Source organism: Gymnogyps californianus, chromosome 20 (assembly GCF_018139145.2).
Source record: "Gymnogyps californianus isolate 813 chromosome 20, ASM1813914v2, whole genome shotgun sequence".
In the NCBI taxonomy this organism is placed as follows: domain Eukaryota; kingdom Metazoa; phylum Chordata; class Aves; order Accipitriformes; family Cathartidae; genus Gymnogyps; species Gymnogyps californianus.
In genome coordinates this window covers 4,281,116-4,300,219 of record NC_059490.1, presented here as the reverse complement: position 1 = coordinate 4,300,219, position 19,104 = coordinate 4,281,116, and the positions used below count along the sequence as shown (strand labels likewise).

The window sequence follows — 19,104 nt, the reverse complement described above, 5'->3', positions numbered from 1 at the left end:
AAGTGCACGGACAAGAGTCAGAAAAGCCAGAAGTATTTGCTGAGGAACAACGTGCCCTAACAGCAAACGGGTGAACAAAGATGATGCCCAACACGCAGGCAGCTGGACAACCTCTCCAAGAAACCGCTGCCAGCCCCCGAGGCCTAGACACAAGCAGTGAAGACCTTGTCCAAGCAGGCATTCCCATAACTGGCCTTTGTACAGTCCCAAATAAGATGGTGAACATGACAAGCAGGCAGAAAGACGTTTGATGAGGTAAAAGACAGTAGCACCTCCCTTCTAGAAACAGTAAAAAAAGGCATTTTTTTCTCCGTATGTAGACATTTAAAACTTTTTTCTCCTTTTTTCCCCAATAAAACGTGCTAAGGATACAAGCACAATCATCAAAAATACCAAGTCTGCTCTGAAGAGCTCTTAGGATTTCATTTCCTCATATACAAGCCTGTTAAACTTCAGTTAAGTGTTAAAAACTGGAATCTGATACCAGCTCCCCTTCCCCCCCCCCCCCAGTATAGATTTATCACACACACATACACACGCGCGCAGAGTACATACTACGTTCCCCTTTTACAGATTAACTGTTAGAAAGGATGATTGTTCTAAGCCACGGAGACTTGTGAGGTCTCGCTCTCATGGAGAAGCCGCTTCCCCCTAAGGTTTTTACCTGATTTGCAAGGCAAAGCTCTACCGCTCCCAAACATTCATTACAAAACAAAAAAATAGCCTTTTAGGGTGAGCCTAAAAACCCTGGCCCTGCTGGTCCCAGACCCACAGGTCAGTTCTTGGCCGTGCGGAGCTTCCTGCGGAAATAGTCAGGCGCTGCATCGTACAGCCAGTCCGCATCCACCACGCACAGGTCCCGCATGTAGCACTTGTTGGTGTGAAGCAGCCCGTTGTAAACCACGCAGGCTGGCTTGCAGTGGAAGAGCACGGAGGAGGGGTGGATGGCCACCAGCTGGTGAGAGTCCACGGTCCTGTAGGTGCCGTCCGGCTGCAGCTCCGCGGCGTTCATGAAGAGGCTGTGAGCCAGGCAGCGGCGGATGTTTCCAGTATCCGAGCGGGAGGACTCGATTGGCATCGATAGCTGTTCAGCAGCGAGAGACACAAGAGTAAGCAAGCGTGTACGTGCACCCTCGTGGGGAAACACAGCCCCATTTTAGCGGGCTTCCGAGATCAGGCAATATTGTGTCAGAAATCCTGCTAGTGTGGGAAATACAAAAGGACTGCTAGAAATCCAGCTCAGGTAGATGTTAGGCTAATCCAGACTAATAGCAAACAAAGGATGAGCCGCAAAATGGATCGAGACTCTCCCTCTGGGAGTGAGTTTCAGGCCAACCAGCATTTGCAGTGGGACAGGGGTGCCAAACGGTGGCTCCCACGTCACATACAGACTGCCAGCAATTCAGCAGCAGCTCCCATGCTGCGCCTGACGCTCTGTGACTGGCAGGAACAGCGCTGATGTGAAAGCTGCTGTTAAATTGAATGCCTGACTCCGTGAAGAAGCTGCTGAGGCTGATGTCACTCAGTGGCGCACATAGCACAGTCACATCTACACTGGAGCTAGGAAATCCCTTAGGAAAAACTGTCCTCTGGCCGAGAAGCCTTCCCAGAGCTCCCCTTCTCTCTTCACCTCTCCTTGGCCCACTGAGCCCTGCAGCTCTGAGGTTTTGGGATGCAGCTGCAGAGTCAGGAATTTTACCTGACTATTCATGGGAGACTGAAAACAAAACCACATTTTCTCACTCCTTGGACTTGGTGCACAGCAAAATCAGTTTCGGGACAAACAGAAAAATACAAACAGGTGGAAGAGAGAAATGCAGTATGGCAACAAGTTACCTTTAAACAAATGTCCCTGAGCTGAGCTCTGACGTCTGACACAAGCATCATGTTCCTGCTGTTGACAAAGTTCTCTTTGCACCATTCCTGCAGCAGAGACACCAGGAGTTAGACAGGGCCGTTTCTTCACCCAAGAAGCATGACAGTCTTTGGATACCATGAAAAGCAGAATCCTCCAAACACACAATCTTTCTCAGAGGAAAGGTGCTAACCCATTTCCTTGTCATATTTCTACCCCGATTACTCCCCTCTGTCTACACTCCCTCCCCCAGCGCTAAGAAACAGCACGTTGTTGTTCTCTTCCCACTCAGAATTGCTCTGCAAGGCCGCGGAGTGCTGCGAAACAGCACTTGCTATCCCACAGGTGGTGAAAACAAATCACATAAGAATGACAGATGCTGCAAGGAATGGGGTACACGAGTCTACAGATCTACAAATCAAACTGAGGAGTTTATAGGATAGGATAAATCAAAATCTGCTTGTAAATATGCTCAGTGTTTTTGCAATGAATCCTGCCAAAGAGCATGTCTAGTTATTTATCAGCAAGTCTCAACACTCTCCCACTCCCTCCTGTTTCCAGCTGGAACCAGAGAAGGAAGAGACCTGGTGCTGATTACAGAATTGGCCTCATGAATCTTTGATAACCAGTTTTGTTACAGCTTTCTGGAGGAACCTTCAGCACTTGAACAGCTTTCTCCAATTACCCAATTGTAAAGGATGAGTAAGTCCTCTCTTCCCATTGCTTTCAAAGGATGCATATTGCATCAACTGTGAAGGATGCAGATGTCACTGCTGTATGCCAAAAAAGCTCCTCACCACCATGAGCCCAGACAGCACTGGCATCCTCAGAGCATCCTACCTTGTTGCCACTGACATTTTTGAAGGCCCTGTACACGTTGAGCAGGGTAAGATGATCCCCCTCACTGGAGATGAATTTCTTCCTGACAGATTGCACTTCATCCCGCCGGGCAGGAGGATTGTAGAGGACACTGTCCACTGATAACAGCGACACGATGGTCAGGATCTCTTCTGTACAGTGGAACTTGCGGGACAGGAGGATGGTCTGCAAATCACAGAACAAAAGTGATTTTTGGTCGACCAAATCCACTTCAGACTTGTCTGCTCACTGGCAGCCCAGGAACTTTACCAGGCATTGTTTAGGACAATTTCATAAACATTTGGGCCTAGAGATAACTGCAAATCCTGCTATGGGCCCACCGAGCACCTTTAACAGCAACTGTCATGCTCCCTCCTGAGACCGGCCACTTCACATACAGTACCAACGTGGCGACTAAAATCAACTACAGCATCAGACACTTCACCAAACTGCTACAGTGCTACCAGCAATCCCAGAAATTGCAAGGAAATTAGCCTTGTTTCAGCTGCAGAGGTGCCAGAGGAAAGAAATTATCTTTCAAAAAATCTCCCCGAATTAAACAACAAATGACAGGCAAACCAGCACAGCTGCTGTAAGTAAAGCTGTGCTTCGTTAACGTACAGCAAATATACTAGTACAGCTGCAGTCGCCCCAAATTCCAGACCTTGTTTAAGGAGTTTGAAAGAGAAATGCCAATGGTACTGGGAAGAGTACATGAGATAAAAATTAGCTAATTTTTTCTGTAGTTTTTACTTTAGAGAACTTTGGTTCCAGTGGAAACGCTGCCATCTTCCTTCCCAGGGGAGTTAGGACAAGCTGATCTTCCTTTCGTTCCACAGCTCCCAGCACGTCCAGCTGCTCAATCGCTGCTTGAATAGCGTCTGTCAAAACAAGGATGTTCAGGCTGTGAGGCCTCCTGGCTGGCACTGGCAGGGACGTGAAGGATCAGCTGGTACCATCACTACCTCTTTCCCCTGGCCAGAGGGTCAAGTACTTTCTGTTTAGAGAAATTAGTGCCCCAACTGTGGTTTATCCCCCTCTATCCTGTAGAACAATCACCTTTTCCAATTTAAGCAGCAAAAACAGAGGCAAAACTAAAGCTGTCATCTCTAGCTTTGAGCAGAGGCTGTGTGAGATTCTCTACGGCCTTCCTTGGCAGTCAAGGCACACCTTCATGTGCTTTATGACTCAAAACTGCTCCCTGCTCTGTTTGGAAGCTGGACTCTCCAGCTCTCTGCCATAACCATGGCAGCTCTGATGAGACTGAGCACAAGCAAGGAGCAGTCAATGAATCCGAGACTTCTGGACTACCAGGATAAGATGCAGCAGAGAGAGACTGCTCCTCTTTCACAGCCCTGACCTTCCATACCCCATCTTCTCTGGCTGGCCTGAAGACATTATTTTTAAGCAATTCCTCAGTGACTCGCTTGTCATTTTTTCCCAAGGCTACCTTTGTAACCACTTACCAGGAGATGGTTTGGACATAAAGTCAAAGGTGAGCACATCGGGAATTCTCAGGGCCAGGAGCTGAAGCATCACGCTGGCCAGGTTACACCTGCATAGGCAGAAAAAACAACTGAGATTGTTCTCTTTTTTTTTTTTAATTCTTTTTTTCTTTTCTTTTATTTGTCTGCAAGCTGAGATACAGTCCTCAGATCTGTGCTGCAACTTGATAGAGACTAGTCCAATGCTGGCTGGTGAAGCCTTACTTCCTAAACCAGAAAAGGTAAGAGGCGAGTCCAAGATTTGGAGGAAAGTCAGGAGAAATATTGCCCATGTGTGTTTGGAGACTCAGAGCCCAAGTGTCCACCCCGAGCAAATGCTTCCTGTTTTTCTGTTTAGTCTCCACAGTTCATTTTTCTTAAAAGTCAACCAGTCGATCCTAGATCCAGTTTTGCTCTTCAGTTCTTTACACAGCTCCATCTGTAACAGTACATAAAAGAGGCGTGGCAAGAAGCACGATGGTATCAGGGTTCTGTCCTCACCTCTGTATCTCAGGTATTGTCATTCTGTCAAACTTCTCAAACTCATCCTCTGTGTAGAGCCGGTAACAGATCCCACTGTCCTCTCGCCCTGCTCTCCCTGTGCGTTGCCAAGCCTGGGCCTTTGACACCCGCTGGACCGCCAACACTTCCAGACCAATTTCTACGTATGGAAAAGCATCACTTCAGTCAATGTCTGCGTAATGCACAGCTTTGAAAAACATGTAGGATTAACAATAAAAAATCCCAGGGTCTGCCATCCAAATACTGCTCAGACTTTACTTGGTTTAGCACCCTGAAGCAAAGCTAACTATCTCGCACTGTGTCCGTGAAGAGAAGATTCATATTTGACAGATTTTTACCCCCACATGGCTGGTAGTCAAAAACCCAAAAAAACAACCAAAAACCAACACCAAACCCCACACCTAAAACCTGGGATGTTAACTTAGACAGTGCAGAGGGTGTTTTAAATCAGCTTTCAGCGGGGCTCATTGCCTCAAATAACTTCTACAAAACCGAAAACAATCTCTGCATCGTTCCTTAGAATTCCTCACCGGGGCTGTACTTCTTTGCTTTGACCATGCCTGCGTCCACGACGTATTTTATTCCCGCAATGGTGAGGGAGGTTTCTGCGATGTTGGTGGACAGGATCACTTTGCGACAGCCCTGGAACGAAGAGCAAACTAAAGTCAGTCAAAAGCCACCTTAGATTAGCTGCAACAAAGAAACGCTGCTACTTTCGGCCAGCATGGGCCAAGCCTACATACCATTGCAGCACGTTGTGACCACATGCCATGCTTGCTATGCCAGCTCTTGTATATTAAGATAATCTCTGGTTCCTCATCAGTTTCTAAAACATGTGCTTACACTCGCAACAAAATACACCACCCAGGACAGCTGTTATCAATATGTCTTTAAACCATTTTGGTTTCATTTCTGGCACAAGTACAAGATCTGAATTCTTATTTATCTGCTGAATAGGTACAAAAAGGCCTGAGGCAGCACAAATTCCTTTTCTTACGGCCCTGCCAAATATACCCAGGTTTTTAGCTTTCTTAGTATTTGGCCCATTAACTGCTGTAGCTTTTTTGTGATATGGACACAAAATTCCTACGAAATGGGGCAAATTTCAATTCCTCTGCCCTTTTCACTCCCCCTAATTCTTCCTTCTTTTTATGATCCCAGATGACTTATCACATACATCTGTTCATAGCATCACAGTTGCATCGTCTTATATCACACTGGAACCATTCAGCCCAAAGTCAGTGGACGGTGGAGACTATTACCATCGGTACAGACAGCTTTAACCCCTTAAATTCCACGCGTCTTCCAAACACTCATGCAAGCAAACAAACTCATCCTGTTTACCCATCACATTGCCTCACCTTGGGGGCAGCCTGAAAGACGCGTTGTTGTTGAAAGTAGGGCAGAGAAGCATAAAGAGGCATCACCATCATCTGTGGGCAGCCATCAGGGAGATGCTTGGCAATGTCTCGACAGGTTTTGGTCATTGCTTCAATTTCTTCCTGACCAGTCAGAAACACCAGGATGTCCTGAGAAGAGGGTGCTTCCTGGAGCCAGAGGAAAAAGCAAGTGAGAAGTTAAGATGGTTTGGATAGGGAGGGAGAACTGAGATTGTAATGAAATGATGTCCTGACAGCACGTCAGCAAAGCAGGTAAGGAAGAAAGAAAAGACACACATGTGGTGCAAGGCATGCAACAGCCTGAAGTTCCCAATGGATTCACCAGAGGTGAAGAGTAAACCGCATTTTGCAGGACTGAGTCTTAACAGGATGAAGGAATTGCTTAAAGTCACCTGTCTATTTCATTAAATAACTGTCCAGGACGTGCAAATGAGAGCGCCAGCAAGCACCCGGGTACAAGCCAGTAAACAGAGAATTCAGGTCAGAGGAACATTTGGGTATTAGGTTATGAATTGACATCAGAGAACTTTGCTTAGCAGTCTCCTTTCAACTCCAGCCTCGATGTACAAGTCCCAAAATCCTAACAGCAGCAGCATCTTCAAAGCATTAAATGCAGTTTAATTAAATGACATAACCATCCAGCAGTTTTGCATTCAAACATTTAGTCACAAAATGCCTATAAGCTGTCATGTTAATAGAGTTCTACTTGCTCTGCAGTTACACTTTGACAGTAAATTAGAATCATCTTCACGCTACTGTTAGCTTATGCCTGGATTTCCCTCCACAACCCAAGGCTCTTCACAGCTGACCACTTCCAATCTTTCTTTCACTTTTGGAATAACACTGGCATTTGTCAATCCCTCCCTTGAGCCAATCCAATTCACTAACCCAGCATGCTCCCCAACTATCCACTTTTCCCGGAGGATGCAGTGAGCACCTCAGGGACATCTCTGATTCGGCAGCAGCAAGCTCAAGCCATCTCTTCTGCCACAGCAACCCATGAGCCCCCTCGATCAACAATCCATGGCCCCAGAGAGGCACAAACCTGACGAGACCACCATACCTGGTGGATTTGGAAGACTGACACCAGTGCTGCTTGGAGGTAATCACTCTGAGGCTGTTTGGTGTAAAAGATCTGAATGGGATGCTGCCTGCCTTCTAAATAGAGAACAGGAGCTCCATTGAAGTACTGGGAGAACTGGTCAACATCCATCGTAGCTGACATGATGACCACCTTCAATATGAGCATAAGATGGGTTAGCACTGCAGTTTTGATCCAGCAGGACACTTACCGGTCAGGACTAGCCAAAAGTCAGCTTCCTAAGACTGAGATATACGCTCAGAACAGCAAGAAGCACACAGAGTTTGGGACAGAAAAGAGTGATCATTCCTTGTTAAAGCCATCAGCTTTGGTATCACACAAGCATAATGTATTGGTATGATAAAATGAGCAAAGATGTGTTAAAATTCTTTTCTGACATTTAATAAAGAGAGCGGAGTACCCACAAAGCCAGGCTGTAGAATGGTCTGCTGAACGAGACTGTGCTAGGACCCTACCAGTCCCCTACGTGCCTTCCCCATCAAAACCAACACGCTTTCACACACTTTGTCATGCACTCACATAAAATCATTGCATGTCCACCCAACACACATGTGCAATCTCCTTCCCCAGCGTGAGCATGTCATACAGCTGTCATATCAGACAGAGCGCTCCTGTATCCAGGGTGCTCTCAGCAGCAGTACCAAAACCTCCCCCAACAACGCGTCTAGTCTATAGCTCACACCCACGGGGCTCTTAGGAAAAAAGGCAACATGGAGGTGACCAGATACCTTGTTCAGATGTGTCATATCAGGCCCACGCATCATAAGCTGGCCACCCTTAACTATTCAGATTTAAAGGGACTTTTTAGGAACAGAAAAATAGTCAAGGCTGAAACGTCAAACACTTTGGAAAACCCCAGGAGATACTCATAGCACTCAGAGTCCAAGCCCCATCCCTGCCCTTCGTTGCCATCCTAGATACACATACTTTTAGTGGCAGTTTGCCCAGTTCCTTTCGTTTCTTTTGTGCAGCTTTCACCACTCCAAAGAGTATATCAGTATGGATCGTCCTCTCATGGGCTTCATCCAGGATGACAACGCTGTACTTCCGCAGCATAGGGTCCCCAATAGCTTCGCGAAGCAGCATTCCATCTGTTAAAAACTTGATTCTAGTTTCAGCAGATGTAAGATCGTCGAAGCGTACAGTATAGCCAACCTACGGAAGCGATCATTACAGAAAGTACAAGCACAAAGTTACTTCCATTTCTCATTGCCATCGTACCACAAGGAAGGACTACAAAGCACTCTGGTCAATGCATCAGACAGAGCCAACTAGAACTCCAAGGAGGCTCTGGAAAGCATAACAGCGTATTTGCAGTCTGTGAGCAGTTAATCTTGCAAATCTAATAATCTACCCAAAGGATGCTCTCAACACTGTATCCCAATTGGCTTTTTCCCAACTAGAAGTTCATCACAAATGCTCCAAGTTTCCATTCCTTCCTCCCCTGCTAGAAACAACTCCATACTTTCTCCAAAGATGTTATGTAGGGGAAGTCTTTCTCCTCTACTTTTCTCCCACAGATTCACAGATCTGCACAGATTCAGCACTCTGCTCTCCTTGACAGTGACTTTTGATACAGTGAGCAATGGAAGACAGCACAATATTTTTTGCTTTATTCATTAACCAGTATTTTTTCAAACGGAAGAACACAGATGATAATCAAGAAGTAAAATACCACAGAGACAGAGTTAAACATGCCCCCACTCCAGCCACAGAAGCAGGTAAACAGCCATTTTTTTCCATTCAGGCATATTATTAAATGAAGACTACCTATTACCCCTGTGGCTGTTTTTTATCTTACCCATTAAGCCCAGATACGGCCCCATTGACACTGCAGTACTAAACCAACTCTCTAAAGACTCTGTAAAGCAACCTACCAGTTTCCCCAGCTCTGACTTCTTCTCATCCGAGACTCTGGCAGCTAAGGTTATAGCTGCTACTCTGCGAGGCTGGGTCACAGCAATGATGCCTTGGCGGCCAATTCCTGCTTCATAGAGGTACTGAGGGAGCTGAGTGGTCTTCCCTGAGCCAGTTTCTCCTAAGGAACATCAAAGGAATAGTTTTTTCCCTTTTATAGCATCTTCAAATGAAAGGTCCCAACTCATTTTTTTATGTTAACTTTTAACCATGTTTCAGGATGGGGAGGCTAAAGACAGGAAGAGGTTCGACAGCTTGCCCAAAGTCACACCACAAAGCTGTGGCAGGCCAGAGACAGAAACCAATGCCTTGCTCTAGTTGCTAGACCACTCCTCTACACAACTCCTTTCACCCAGGTTCTCTCCAGCCACGCTCTGGTTTAGAAACATATTCCAGTCTGTCCAGATGCGAAGTTTGTTGTGTAACACAGCCAACATAAGAAGATAATCATGCAGAGGAAGGAACAGACCCTGATTTGGTTTTATGCATATATTCACACTATGCACTAGGAAGTTTGAAAGTAAAGCTGCAAGTAAATTAAAGCAAAGCTTTTGTCAGAACAGCAAGTAGCGAGTTAAGGTTTGAGGCTCTCTTAGAGGAGCACTCAGGGCACCAACAAGCCAGCAAGTCTTTCTCTGCGCCTTCCTGAAATCAGAGGTAGTCCCTTCAAGCTCAGGTGAATGTCTTCTCCATCCATACAGCACTAGCCCACAACATAACAAACACTATCCCGTTTCCCCCCAGGTACATTTCCAACACAAACTCCGTGTAGACCCCTTTACCAAAGATGGCAATCAGCAAAAGCATACAGACAGCTACCATCAATACTTAGCACAGCATCGGCAACAAAAAGTGTAACTTACTGGGCACAGCATAACGTGGCACAAATCATAGTGCTTAGAGGCACTGCAAGTGAAACCATCTTGAAGCGCAACGTGCACGGAAGAGCAGAGAATGTTTTCAACATCACTGTCATTTTCCTGCACATTTTATTTCAGCTTAAAACACATCTGCAACTCAAATCAGATCCCCTTCAGCTTTCTACTGGCCTGTTAAAAGAACTGTTCTACGCGAAAGAGCGCGAGGCTCTGAAAAACAGAGCCCTGTACTCTCAATCCTTGCAAGACAGTAACAGCACAGAGCACACTGGGGGAGTGAGGTGAGAACTGACGAGAGAAGGAATAAGAAGCATGAGAAATTCAGGATGGCCACCGAGCAGAGAAGAATCAGAAAGCCAAATTGTAAGCACTGCAGCTGCAGACTGGAAAAAGCAGGAATGAGCTTCTTAGTGCGCTCTACAGCTGCAAAATTGTAAGTGGCATATTATAGTGTACATTTAGCAAGCAATAATGACAATCTCAGAGGAAAGGAGATAAACAGAGTCACGTCTATCAGTTACCACGACTTTTTTTTTTTAAAGAGTTCACTTGTAGGAGTGAAATACAAAGCATTTTTCATTTAATTCTAATAAATGCTGAGTCTTTAGACTTCCAGGTGGGAAGTCGCATGTCTTCAGCTCCTGAAAGTCAGACAAAAAGCTTATTAGTTTGGACTCAAAGAAAGCATTATAAAATTAGTGAATGCCCCCGAAAACGTAGCTGAGGAGACACTTTTTCCCAAAGAGCGGGGGTTTGCCATTTGCCTTTAAGCTGACCGAACTCCAGGCGAATGGCGAAACAGAAAGGCGAGGGAAATATTTTGCCTTCTCCATAAAAATTAAGTCACCAGCTGCCTTAACCAGTCAGAACTCAAGAATAAAAGTATTGCTAATTTACCAAATTTCAGCTTTACACCCAAACCATTCCTGCGCAACTTCTCACAGGCCGCGCCATTCCCCGACGCCCGGCAGGACCAGCCCAGACCCCGCGCTGGGGACACCCGCCGCCCTTCTCGGGACACCGACGATCACCTCGCCCCCGCTGAGCCCCGCTTCAGCGGGCAGCAACGCTCCCCGGGAGGCCGCGGTGCCGCCCGCTGAGAGGCCCGGGGCGGCGCTGAGGGGGAGCTCTGCTCCCGAGGCCCCGGAGGCGCCCGGCCGGGCTGTGGCGCTGAGGAAACCCGCTGCCCCCGCCGGGGCCGCCCGGCTCCCGCACTCACCGATGAGGACGGCGCTGTCGAGGCCGCGGAGCTGGCTCAGCAGCGGCCCCCGCGCCTGGAAGATGGGCAGGCCGCGGCGCTCCGAGTCGACGGGCGACGGGTGCCGGCGCGGCGCGGGGGAGCCGGGCAGCATGGCGGGGCGGGCGGGGAGCGCCGCCTTGAGCCGCTTGGCCGGGGGCGCCTCGCCGCTCGGCCGCATCGCCCCGCCGTCGCCGTCGCCGCCGCGCCTCAGGCTACCGTGTCGCCCGGGCGACGGCTACCGCCTCGCGCGCCGCCGTGGCGTCATCACGCCGCCGCCCCGCGTACGTGACTCACCGCCCCGAGCGGGGCGTTATGGGAGATGTAGTGCCGGTGCCATTTACAGGCATCGCTAACCCCTTCGTGTGCCCCCGGGGGCAAGGGGACCTCGGCGAAACCCGCTCTCCTAGCAGGGAAGTCCACAGAATCTAACCATCAGCTAAGGAGGGCAGAGAGCCGACGAGCAGATAATATCTCAGAGAGGCAGGTTCCCAACTTGTGTCATTCCAATTTATAACTTCACAGCACAAATCACCTCTGACATCACACACGGCTGATGATACCCTCTCCAAAGAGGACTTCGGTATTTAAACATGCTTCTTTGCGGGACAGGCTGCTCGAAAACGGTTTCAAGGGCAATTAAAGACCAGGTTCGGTAGTAATCTGTCAGTAATAGCCAATTTTGTCCTGGGGTACAAGTAAGCAACGCTTCAAAATTCTTCCCAGACACAGATACTATGGCATCACTCTGTACAGAGAAGAGTACGATCTTAAGTACTCCACCAGAGTGGAAGTGTGTGAGCAAAGCAGCTTTGGAAGAGCAAGGATGGACAAGCTGTCTTATCAATAGACGACTTAGAACAGGTTATCCTCAGGAAGGGGCACACCACCTTGCCCACTTCACAGTGGGGCTTTGGATTCACAGAAGGTTTTATCCCAGCCATAGGGCTGTCTTTTAGCTTCATCCCCACTCCCTAACATCCCACCGGCAAACTACTAAGAGGCTCTTAAACACTGATCAATCGCCTGTCTCAAAAGCTACCCTGCAGCAACATTGCCCAAAACATTTTTAGTACTCCTAGGGAGTAAGATTTAAAGTCTGTTTTGGGGGGGGGGGGCGGAAATCTCCCTTAAGCTTTTATAACCTTTAACAGATAAAATGCAGATACAAATGGACTCACCTATTTTGTTTATCAGAATCTAATACACTGCTTGTGCACAAAGCACATCCCCATGAGATCCCAACGCATTCATCTCCTAGACTACAAACAAGTTATAAAACCTGTAGCCAGTTTAAGAACAGCAAAATCTGAGACTAAACAAGATGATTACATGGGTCTCAAGGGTGAGCCTATCCTCCTAAATTTGGGAGAAAGATGCAGTTTCAACAATATCTGGTTTTATCTATTATGATATAATTAATAAGAACTACCCCGTACCATCCATAGTGTCTTAGGAGTGACTGAACATGACGAGCCAAACTGGGCTCTGAATTCTTTATGTGGCTCCTCAGATAGATATTGATAATCAACATAACGTCAAGCTAAATCCCACTCAGCGTCACTGACCTGTGTTGGACACTCAGTCCTCCCACAACAAACTTCATACACAGACCACGAATTTAACGAGCGGACAATCCTGTTTCCTAGCAGTTCTGAGAGACACTGGCGGGGAAAAACTTGCATTAATGCTGGCTCTTCAGGGACTTGCTTTTTCCAACATCTGCTTTTTCACCAGCTGCCTCAAGACTATAGGATTATACAAAGGATTAACAAAAAAGGATCCACAAGACATTTTATTCAACTCATCGTCTGAGATATTTGAGCAGTTCTGACTCCAGACAAGTTTTCTTCCCTAGTTATCCAAGTCATTTAATAACTGCTAGAAGTGTGCATGTGTGGGGGTGCATTTTGCAGAACTACCTCTTTAAATACACCAGTCAGACTCAAACCTGGTCATCTGAACACACAGTCTTCGAGGGAAAAGCCATCAAGGTGTAGTCTCAGCCTGCAAGCGTATTCACACAGAGGCACATTCCAGAAACCCAACTGGCAAAGTGAAAAACCTGCATTATGCTGCATGCTGTACTTCTTACAATTCAAACAAGACTGGAGACAATAGCATCTCAGATTAAAAAACCTTTTGCCATTGAAATAGGGACTTACACTTTCAACCATCTTGTAGCTGTTTTATCCAAGAATAAAAAAATGAGTTAAAACCTAAAAAGTTGGTTTTGTCCCCTGTAAAGTTTCCCATATAGTTTCCTGTATCAAATAACTTGAAAAAATGCTTTAGAAATCACTTTAAACAAGTACTCGTGGTCTTGTTAACTGAAGTTGACAGGAAATGGTTTCCAGTTTTAGGTTTTTGGCTCCACTGGATTAGTATTTTCATTACCAGCACAATAAATTCCCTGACTGGGAAAGACACTGGTAGCCTGGAAGCGTCTTGGATTAGACTGCCGTTTCATAAAGTGCTTGTATTCGAAACCATAGAGCTGTCAAAAAGTGTCCTTTCGGTGATGGGGAACAAGAGAGTCCCCGGTATGGAACTTCACTCAGGTCAGTCTCTCCCAGTTGTCGCTGGGTTTTGGCACAGACACTTATTAGCCTCCAAGGCGCTGACCTTCTCCCCATGCAAATCCTCCCGGTCGTTCTTCTGGCAAGGGATTGTAATTAGGATCATCTTCTGGTGTATCAAATATTGCTTTCCTGGAAAACAGAAGAGATTTTTTTTTTTTTCCTTTAGAATACGTGTTTCACAGTAAGACCAAGACCGCTCAAATTCTGCACATATAACAGCATTCTTCCTCAGAAACAGCCTGCCAAAGCACTGGTGATTTATACCCAAGTCACACTTGCTCTCCAATTAGAAGCCATCTGGAAGAAGGTCTAGAATTATGTGCCTAAATCAACCGAGACTGACGAGATTCAGCTGAAAGTTACAATTCCACCTCCAGTGTGAGGCAGAATTTCATACAGCTAGCATGTTCTCCCAGGACAGGATAAGGGAGCAAAACACGAATGGGATATTGAAGGGCTCTTCACATGTTGAGAAGGGGACAAAGCAAGAGTCAAATACAGGCAGTATTATCTCAATCTCACAGGCAGGATGCAGGCATTGACAGGCAGACTTGAAAACCACAGAGGAGTCTGCATTTGAGACAACATTAGAGACTTGGAGTTTCCAACTTATTACAAAAATCATGCTTAATCTCATAGGTTATTTTGCCACTCTCAAAACTAGTTTTAGAGGTTCTTTCTCTGTAGATTTGTTGATCCAGAAATAAAAACGTAGTACATTCTTTGAAACAAACAAACAAAAAAATCACAGGCTGCATACAAGCAATCATTATATCCAATACATCTTAAAAGTAAAGTGTGTTTAACAAGACAGTTCTTAGAATAGCTAAAGGGATTATTTCTCTCCACTCAGAGTGACAGGCCATTTCAGAGAAGTTTTCAGAACAGGAAAAAAGAAAATACCAGGGGTATTACAGGATTACAGCTAACACATCAAAGAAAATTAAAGCATCTGGGAAAAAAAATCCACAATTCTAGACCCAGACAAGAATCATACGCAGCCTTCTGAACACAGACACGTAAAAGGATTTAAATGGTAGCCTGAAGACAGGCTGACACTTTTTCCAGAGGAAAAGAGTTACTGAGACAGCACGCCTTGCTCCAACAGCCTTAAGATTCCTCCTGCACACAGCTGGGTGCATATACCCTCTGTGAAAACGGGAAGTCTCAAATATACCCTTATTGCACATGTGTAGTTGGACACTCAATTTGTCTAGAGTTGCATTTATATGAAGGTAGCCCTCACCAGAAACAGCCTTCAGCTGCTAAGGCCAAGTTAGACTAGTGTAGGCCTACAAAAGCAACTAGCACAGCTGTCCTGGGACAGCCATTCCTGCAGCCATCACCTCGTAAAATTACTTGCTGAAGACAAAGCCTATATTGAACAGAAATAAACTATCAATGTAAGTGTACTTGTTCAATCAAACCGGTATGACCCATCAGTTAAACTAAGCGTGGGTCTGAATATGTCATTTTAATTACCCAGGCTTCTGGAGGCCAGTTCAAACAAACAAAAAACCCACAAAAAAAAAAAAAGAGAGAATCAGTTCAGCTCTAGACAATTCTAAGAGTCTCACAGGGCTCAGCTTTCAATGTCTCAACTGCCCTATCGTTTAGGCAAGCTGCTCTCACCCAGGCTGCTGTACAGCATTACAGATGATTACAGCCCTCTACGCAAGAGGGAACCGAGCAGGCGTAGCACCACTCAATACTATAAACACTGAAGTTTTTTGCCCAAATTGTGAAATGAGGATGATTTACAGAAGAAAAAAATATTAGATATATTATATTTAATACCTCAGTCATTCTGTTCGTACACAGCAGAACTCTTAAGAGACATGCATCTTTGGTGCCACCAACAGGCAAAATTCAGTTAGCAAAGACTAACAAGTGTTACCAAAGAAATCAAAGGTTACAAAAACCCTTTAGCCCTTCTTCTGAAGAAGTTAGTTCCCACTTACACGCCTGTAAGATCCTCCTCCCCTGTTTGGCAACACATGAGTTAAATAAAAGAGCAAGTACAGACACACCACAACTCTGTCTCAAGCTGCCTAATTTACCAGAAGTCGATGTGACTGAATTATAAACAGTTTTCCATACAAGCACTTTTTCTACATCTGTTCCAAATCAGACACCAAAACTTACAGGACAGATGGTGTTCTCAGAAGCCTTCCACCACCGGGCTGATTGGGAAAGACATCCTCTAAGAAAAAATATATATGTCCAACAGCAATGCCTAGTATATAAAGAAAAGTCAAATGGTGATTTTTCAATACTTCTCCTTTACAACTTTCAAATGATTCACTAGAGTTTTCAGGAAAAAAAAAAAAAAACCCCAATAAAACAGACATTAATTTGTTCACAGAAAAGACGATAAGAGATACAAAAATACAAAAAAAAATGAAGCACACTGACATCAGATGAAAAGCTTAACTTACGCTACAAGACATCAATACAAGGAAAACTGCTTGTCACTATTAAACATACTGATGTTATGGCTTTATTAGAGTTGATAAAAATAGTAATATAAACTATTTTATTTCAATGGTCTGATGCCCACAATCAGATTATGTACCTGGGCTGATTCGAAGCAATAAAAAGCCAAAGCATCAGAAGCTCTTTCCATCCTCGTTACAGCACAAAATCTGCTACAATGTTTAGAAACCAGAAAAGCCTGGTATAAATACACTAGATGAATTAATACTAAGTAAAAGGCATTTAGCCCTTGGGTTTTTCCACATTTTGTGTCTCATGTAAAACATTAGCAGGAACAGATCCTTGTGATTCTTGCAATTGCTTACCCAGGAGATCCACAATGATGGAGTTCCCCAAAAGCAGTGAAAAGCCCATCAACACCCAGGGTAGAAATGGGGCTTGAAAGATAAGAAGACCAAAAAAGTTCATACGGACATAGGGATTCCTGCGGCTCCATACATACACGAGCATTATTGTGAATGCCTGACCCAAGAAAACCAAGTTCACAAAGAGGCCAAAAAGCTGTGATGTGTAGTTAAAGAAAATAGTTCACCAAGTAGTTGTTGTGAGGTCAAGCATGAGCAGAATCTCACAGCTTAACCTGTAATCCTATGTTTTCCATACAACTGCTAACTCTACTTTCCCAGGTTCAAGTAAATCAAACCTACTGTCGGTCAAATTCAACACCTATAGCAGGATTCAGGGTACCTGCAGCATGAATAATCTCTTTAAAGTATAATTTAGCATTAAGTCACTGAAGCAGCAGCATTTCTCTTAGACAACCTGAGCATGATTACACACCTGAGCAGTCCCCTTTTATCTGATAATCTCATTTCCACAATACTGTCAAGCAGTAAAAAGCCTGAAAGACCAGGCAGTATTTAACAGCAACAGTCACAAAGCATTCAAAACTACTTTAACAAATACTGTTATTCCTCATACTGCAAACAAAATATATAATCATCTAAGAATTAAGATAAAAGTAACATCATGGTTTCAGTTTTCATTCACATATCTTTAGCTTTAGTAAAGCAGTTTGGAACAAAAAAAGGATACAGTCATTAAAAGTCCTCCAAAAAGGAACATAAATACAAAATCTGCCGTCCGACCTCGAAAAGAGCCTTCTTCGAGCATTCGGCAGTAACGATATCTGAAGTCACAGGTCAGGAAAATTTGATTGCAAATAAGTTTAAAGAAAGATCCAAGCAGAAAAGGATTCAATTATACGTGAGCTTAGATGTAAGTCTTGTACCAATTTACTTCATCAACTGGCTCTTTCTGGGTGCCTCAGCAGAGAGGGCAGACCCACGAGAAAAAAGTTACTTGGAATTCTCTCCTGTATGTCAGAACCAACCTGAAGGATCAGGCTTGTACAACAAAGTCTTAATACCACAAAAATAAATGGCAAAATTCTGGACAACTTATGAAGGAAATCCCATTGATGTCCATTCATGACATCAGTGAAGTCAGCATTGCTAAACTCCCAGGAACTTCACGGTGGAGCAGAACCGAACCTTTGCCTATATGCACGTATAGCAACGTGCCTGTACTCTGGAGCTCTGCTTTCCAAGGAAAGAAAACAAACTTGAAGAAGGATACAAAAAGATCATGTTAAATAAAAAATTAAAGCCAACTGGTCCAAAGAATAAGTAGTTTGTGACTAACCTCCATACCTGGAAATAAGACAAATACAAGGACTTTAAACATGACAGCTTATTTTTATTGTCTAAATACAAACATAAGTAACAATGTAACTGAAATCTCCTTCGCAGTCAACAAATCTAAGACCTATGCTAAGATACAGTGATCGGCACTCTAGCTTCATTAGCTTTTTTAAAACATAACTCCAATATGAAAAGTCACAGTCATTTGTAACACTCAATTTTGAGAGGACAAGCACTTGCAAACTCAACAGTTTACTTAAAAACCTCCCATGCTTTAGAAAACACTTACTTGAAAGTGTTTAAATATTAATTCAGGGTTGAAATACAGCTGAAAGGGTGTGATTAGTTCTAATTGCTGAAAAACAAAAGAACATTTGATGAAATCAATACACCAAGAAAAAGCTATACGCACCCAAGTAAGTAACCCCCTTCCTCTGCGCCAAAAAGAGCCCAACAGGTTCTCAGTCAGCACAGTGAGCTTTCTAGCAAAAGCGAGCCTCGAAAACCTCTGCAGCCCCCCTCACGTTGTTACTATTTATTGGCACCTTGCACCTTTCCAGGTTTCACGGCGGGCTGACAGCGGGGGCCCTGGAAGCGCTGCTTTCACGGGATCCCCCCCCACTCAGAAGGCCCTGAGGGGAAGAGACCCGGCCCCGGGGCGGGGGAGGTGTCTGAGGTAACCCCTTCCACCGTTCCCAAGCGCATTCCTCTCCCCAGCCCGCCGGCACGGCTCCAACGAGCCTCGCCCCCCCTCCCAGGCACCTTCCGCGCAGCCTTCCTCTCCCCCGCGCCCCGCCGGCTCTGTTAGGCTGCGGGCGGCCGCCCGGGGCCCCGCGGAACCGGCCCCACCGCCCCCACCCACGGGCCGGGCCCTCAGGAGGGTGTGCGGAGGCGCGGGCCGGAGGGAGCAGGGCCGGCGGGGACGGGGCGGCCCCACTCACCACGGCGGCGGTGGTGAGGACGCAGGCCGTGGTGTAGGCCCGCGTAACGGGCGGCACCTGCAGGTACTCCTGCCGGAAGGTCTGGTACGCCATCTTAGCGCTTCCCGCGCCGCTTCCGCTTCCGCCACGCGTCTGCGCCTGCGCGCACCGCCTCCCGCCCCCACCGCCAACCCCCGGCGGAGCCAATCG

General features: G+C 45.8%; 1 protein-coding gene across 4 annotated transcripts; it reads right to left on the bottom strand.

The window, feature by feature from the left end:
* Positions 1 to 533: 533 nt before the first annotated feature.
* Positions 534 to 19,008, bottom strand: LOC127024275 (derlin-2). 4 transcript variants are annotated; one of them, XM_050908737.1, is made up of 18 exons: positions 18,916 to 19,008; positions 18,264 to 18,329; positions 17,910 to 17,983; positions 17,367 to 17,460; positions 16,637 to 16,832; positions 15,981 to 16,071; positions 13,879 to 13,964; positions 9,099 to 9,259; positions 8,149 to 8,376; positions 7,183 to 7,353; positions 6,081 to 6,266; positions 5,250 to 5,361; positions 4,699 to 4,858; positions 4,180 to 4,268; positions 3,467 to 3,594; positions 2,696 to 2,899; positions 1,837 to 1,923; positions 534 to 1,084 (listed from the first exon to the last, which is right to left on the bottom strand). In XM_050908737.1, exons 1-18 carry the CDS (start codon positions 19,006 to 19,008, stop codon positions 776 to 778), a joined length of 2,535 nt encoding a protein of 844 aa, XP_050764694.1. In that variant the 3' UTR covers positions 534 to 775. The 4 variants fall into 4 exon arrangements, with proteins under 4 accessions (XP_050764694.1, XP_050764696.1, XP_050764697.1 ...); XM_050908739.1 differs by lacking the exons at positions 13,879 to 13,964; positions 15,981 to 16,071; positions 16,637 to 16,832; ... (2 more) ...; positions 18,264 to 18,329; positions 18,916 to 19,008 and adding an exon at positions 11,236 to 11,311; XM_050908740.1 differs by lacking the exons at positions 534 to 1,084; positions 1,837 to 1,923; positions 2,696 to 2,899; ... (6 more) ...; positions 8,149 to 8,376; positions 9,099 to 9,259 and having other exon boundaries at positions 12,575 to 13,964; positions 18,919 to 19,008.
* Between the last annotated feature and the right edge of the window lie 96 nt (positions 19,009 to 19,104).

Bases quoted from the DNA above. Each gene is read 5' to 3' on its own strand.
- LOC127024275 (XM_050908737.1), bottom strand. From the start codon at position 19,008: ATGGCGTACCAGACCTTCCGGCAGGAGTACCTGCAGGTGCCGCCCGTT. The intron at 13,965-15,980 runs GTAAGTTTTGGT...TCTGTTTTCCAG, and splicing joins CTGAGAACACCATCTGTCCT to GAAAGCAATATTTGATACAC. The intron at 1,924-2,695 runs GTAGGATGCTCT...TCTCTGCTGCAG, and splicing joins AAAATGTCAGTGGCAACAAG to GAATGGTGCAAAGAGAACTT.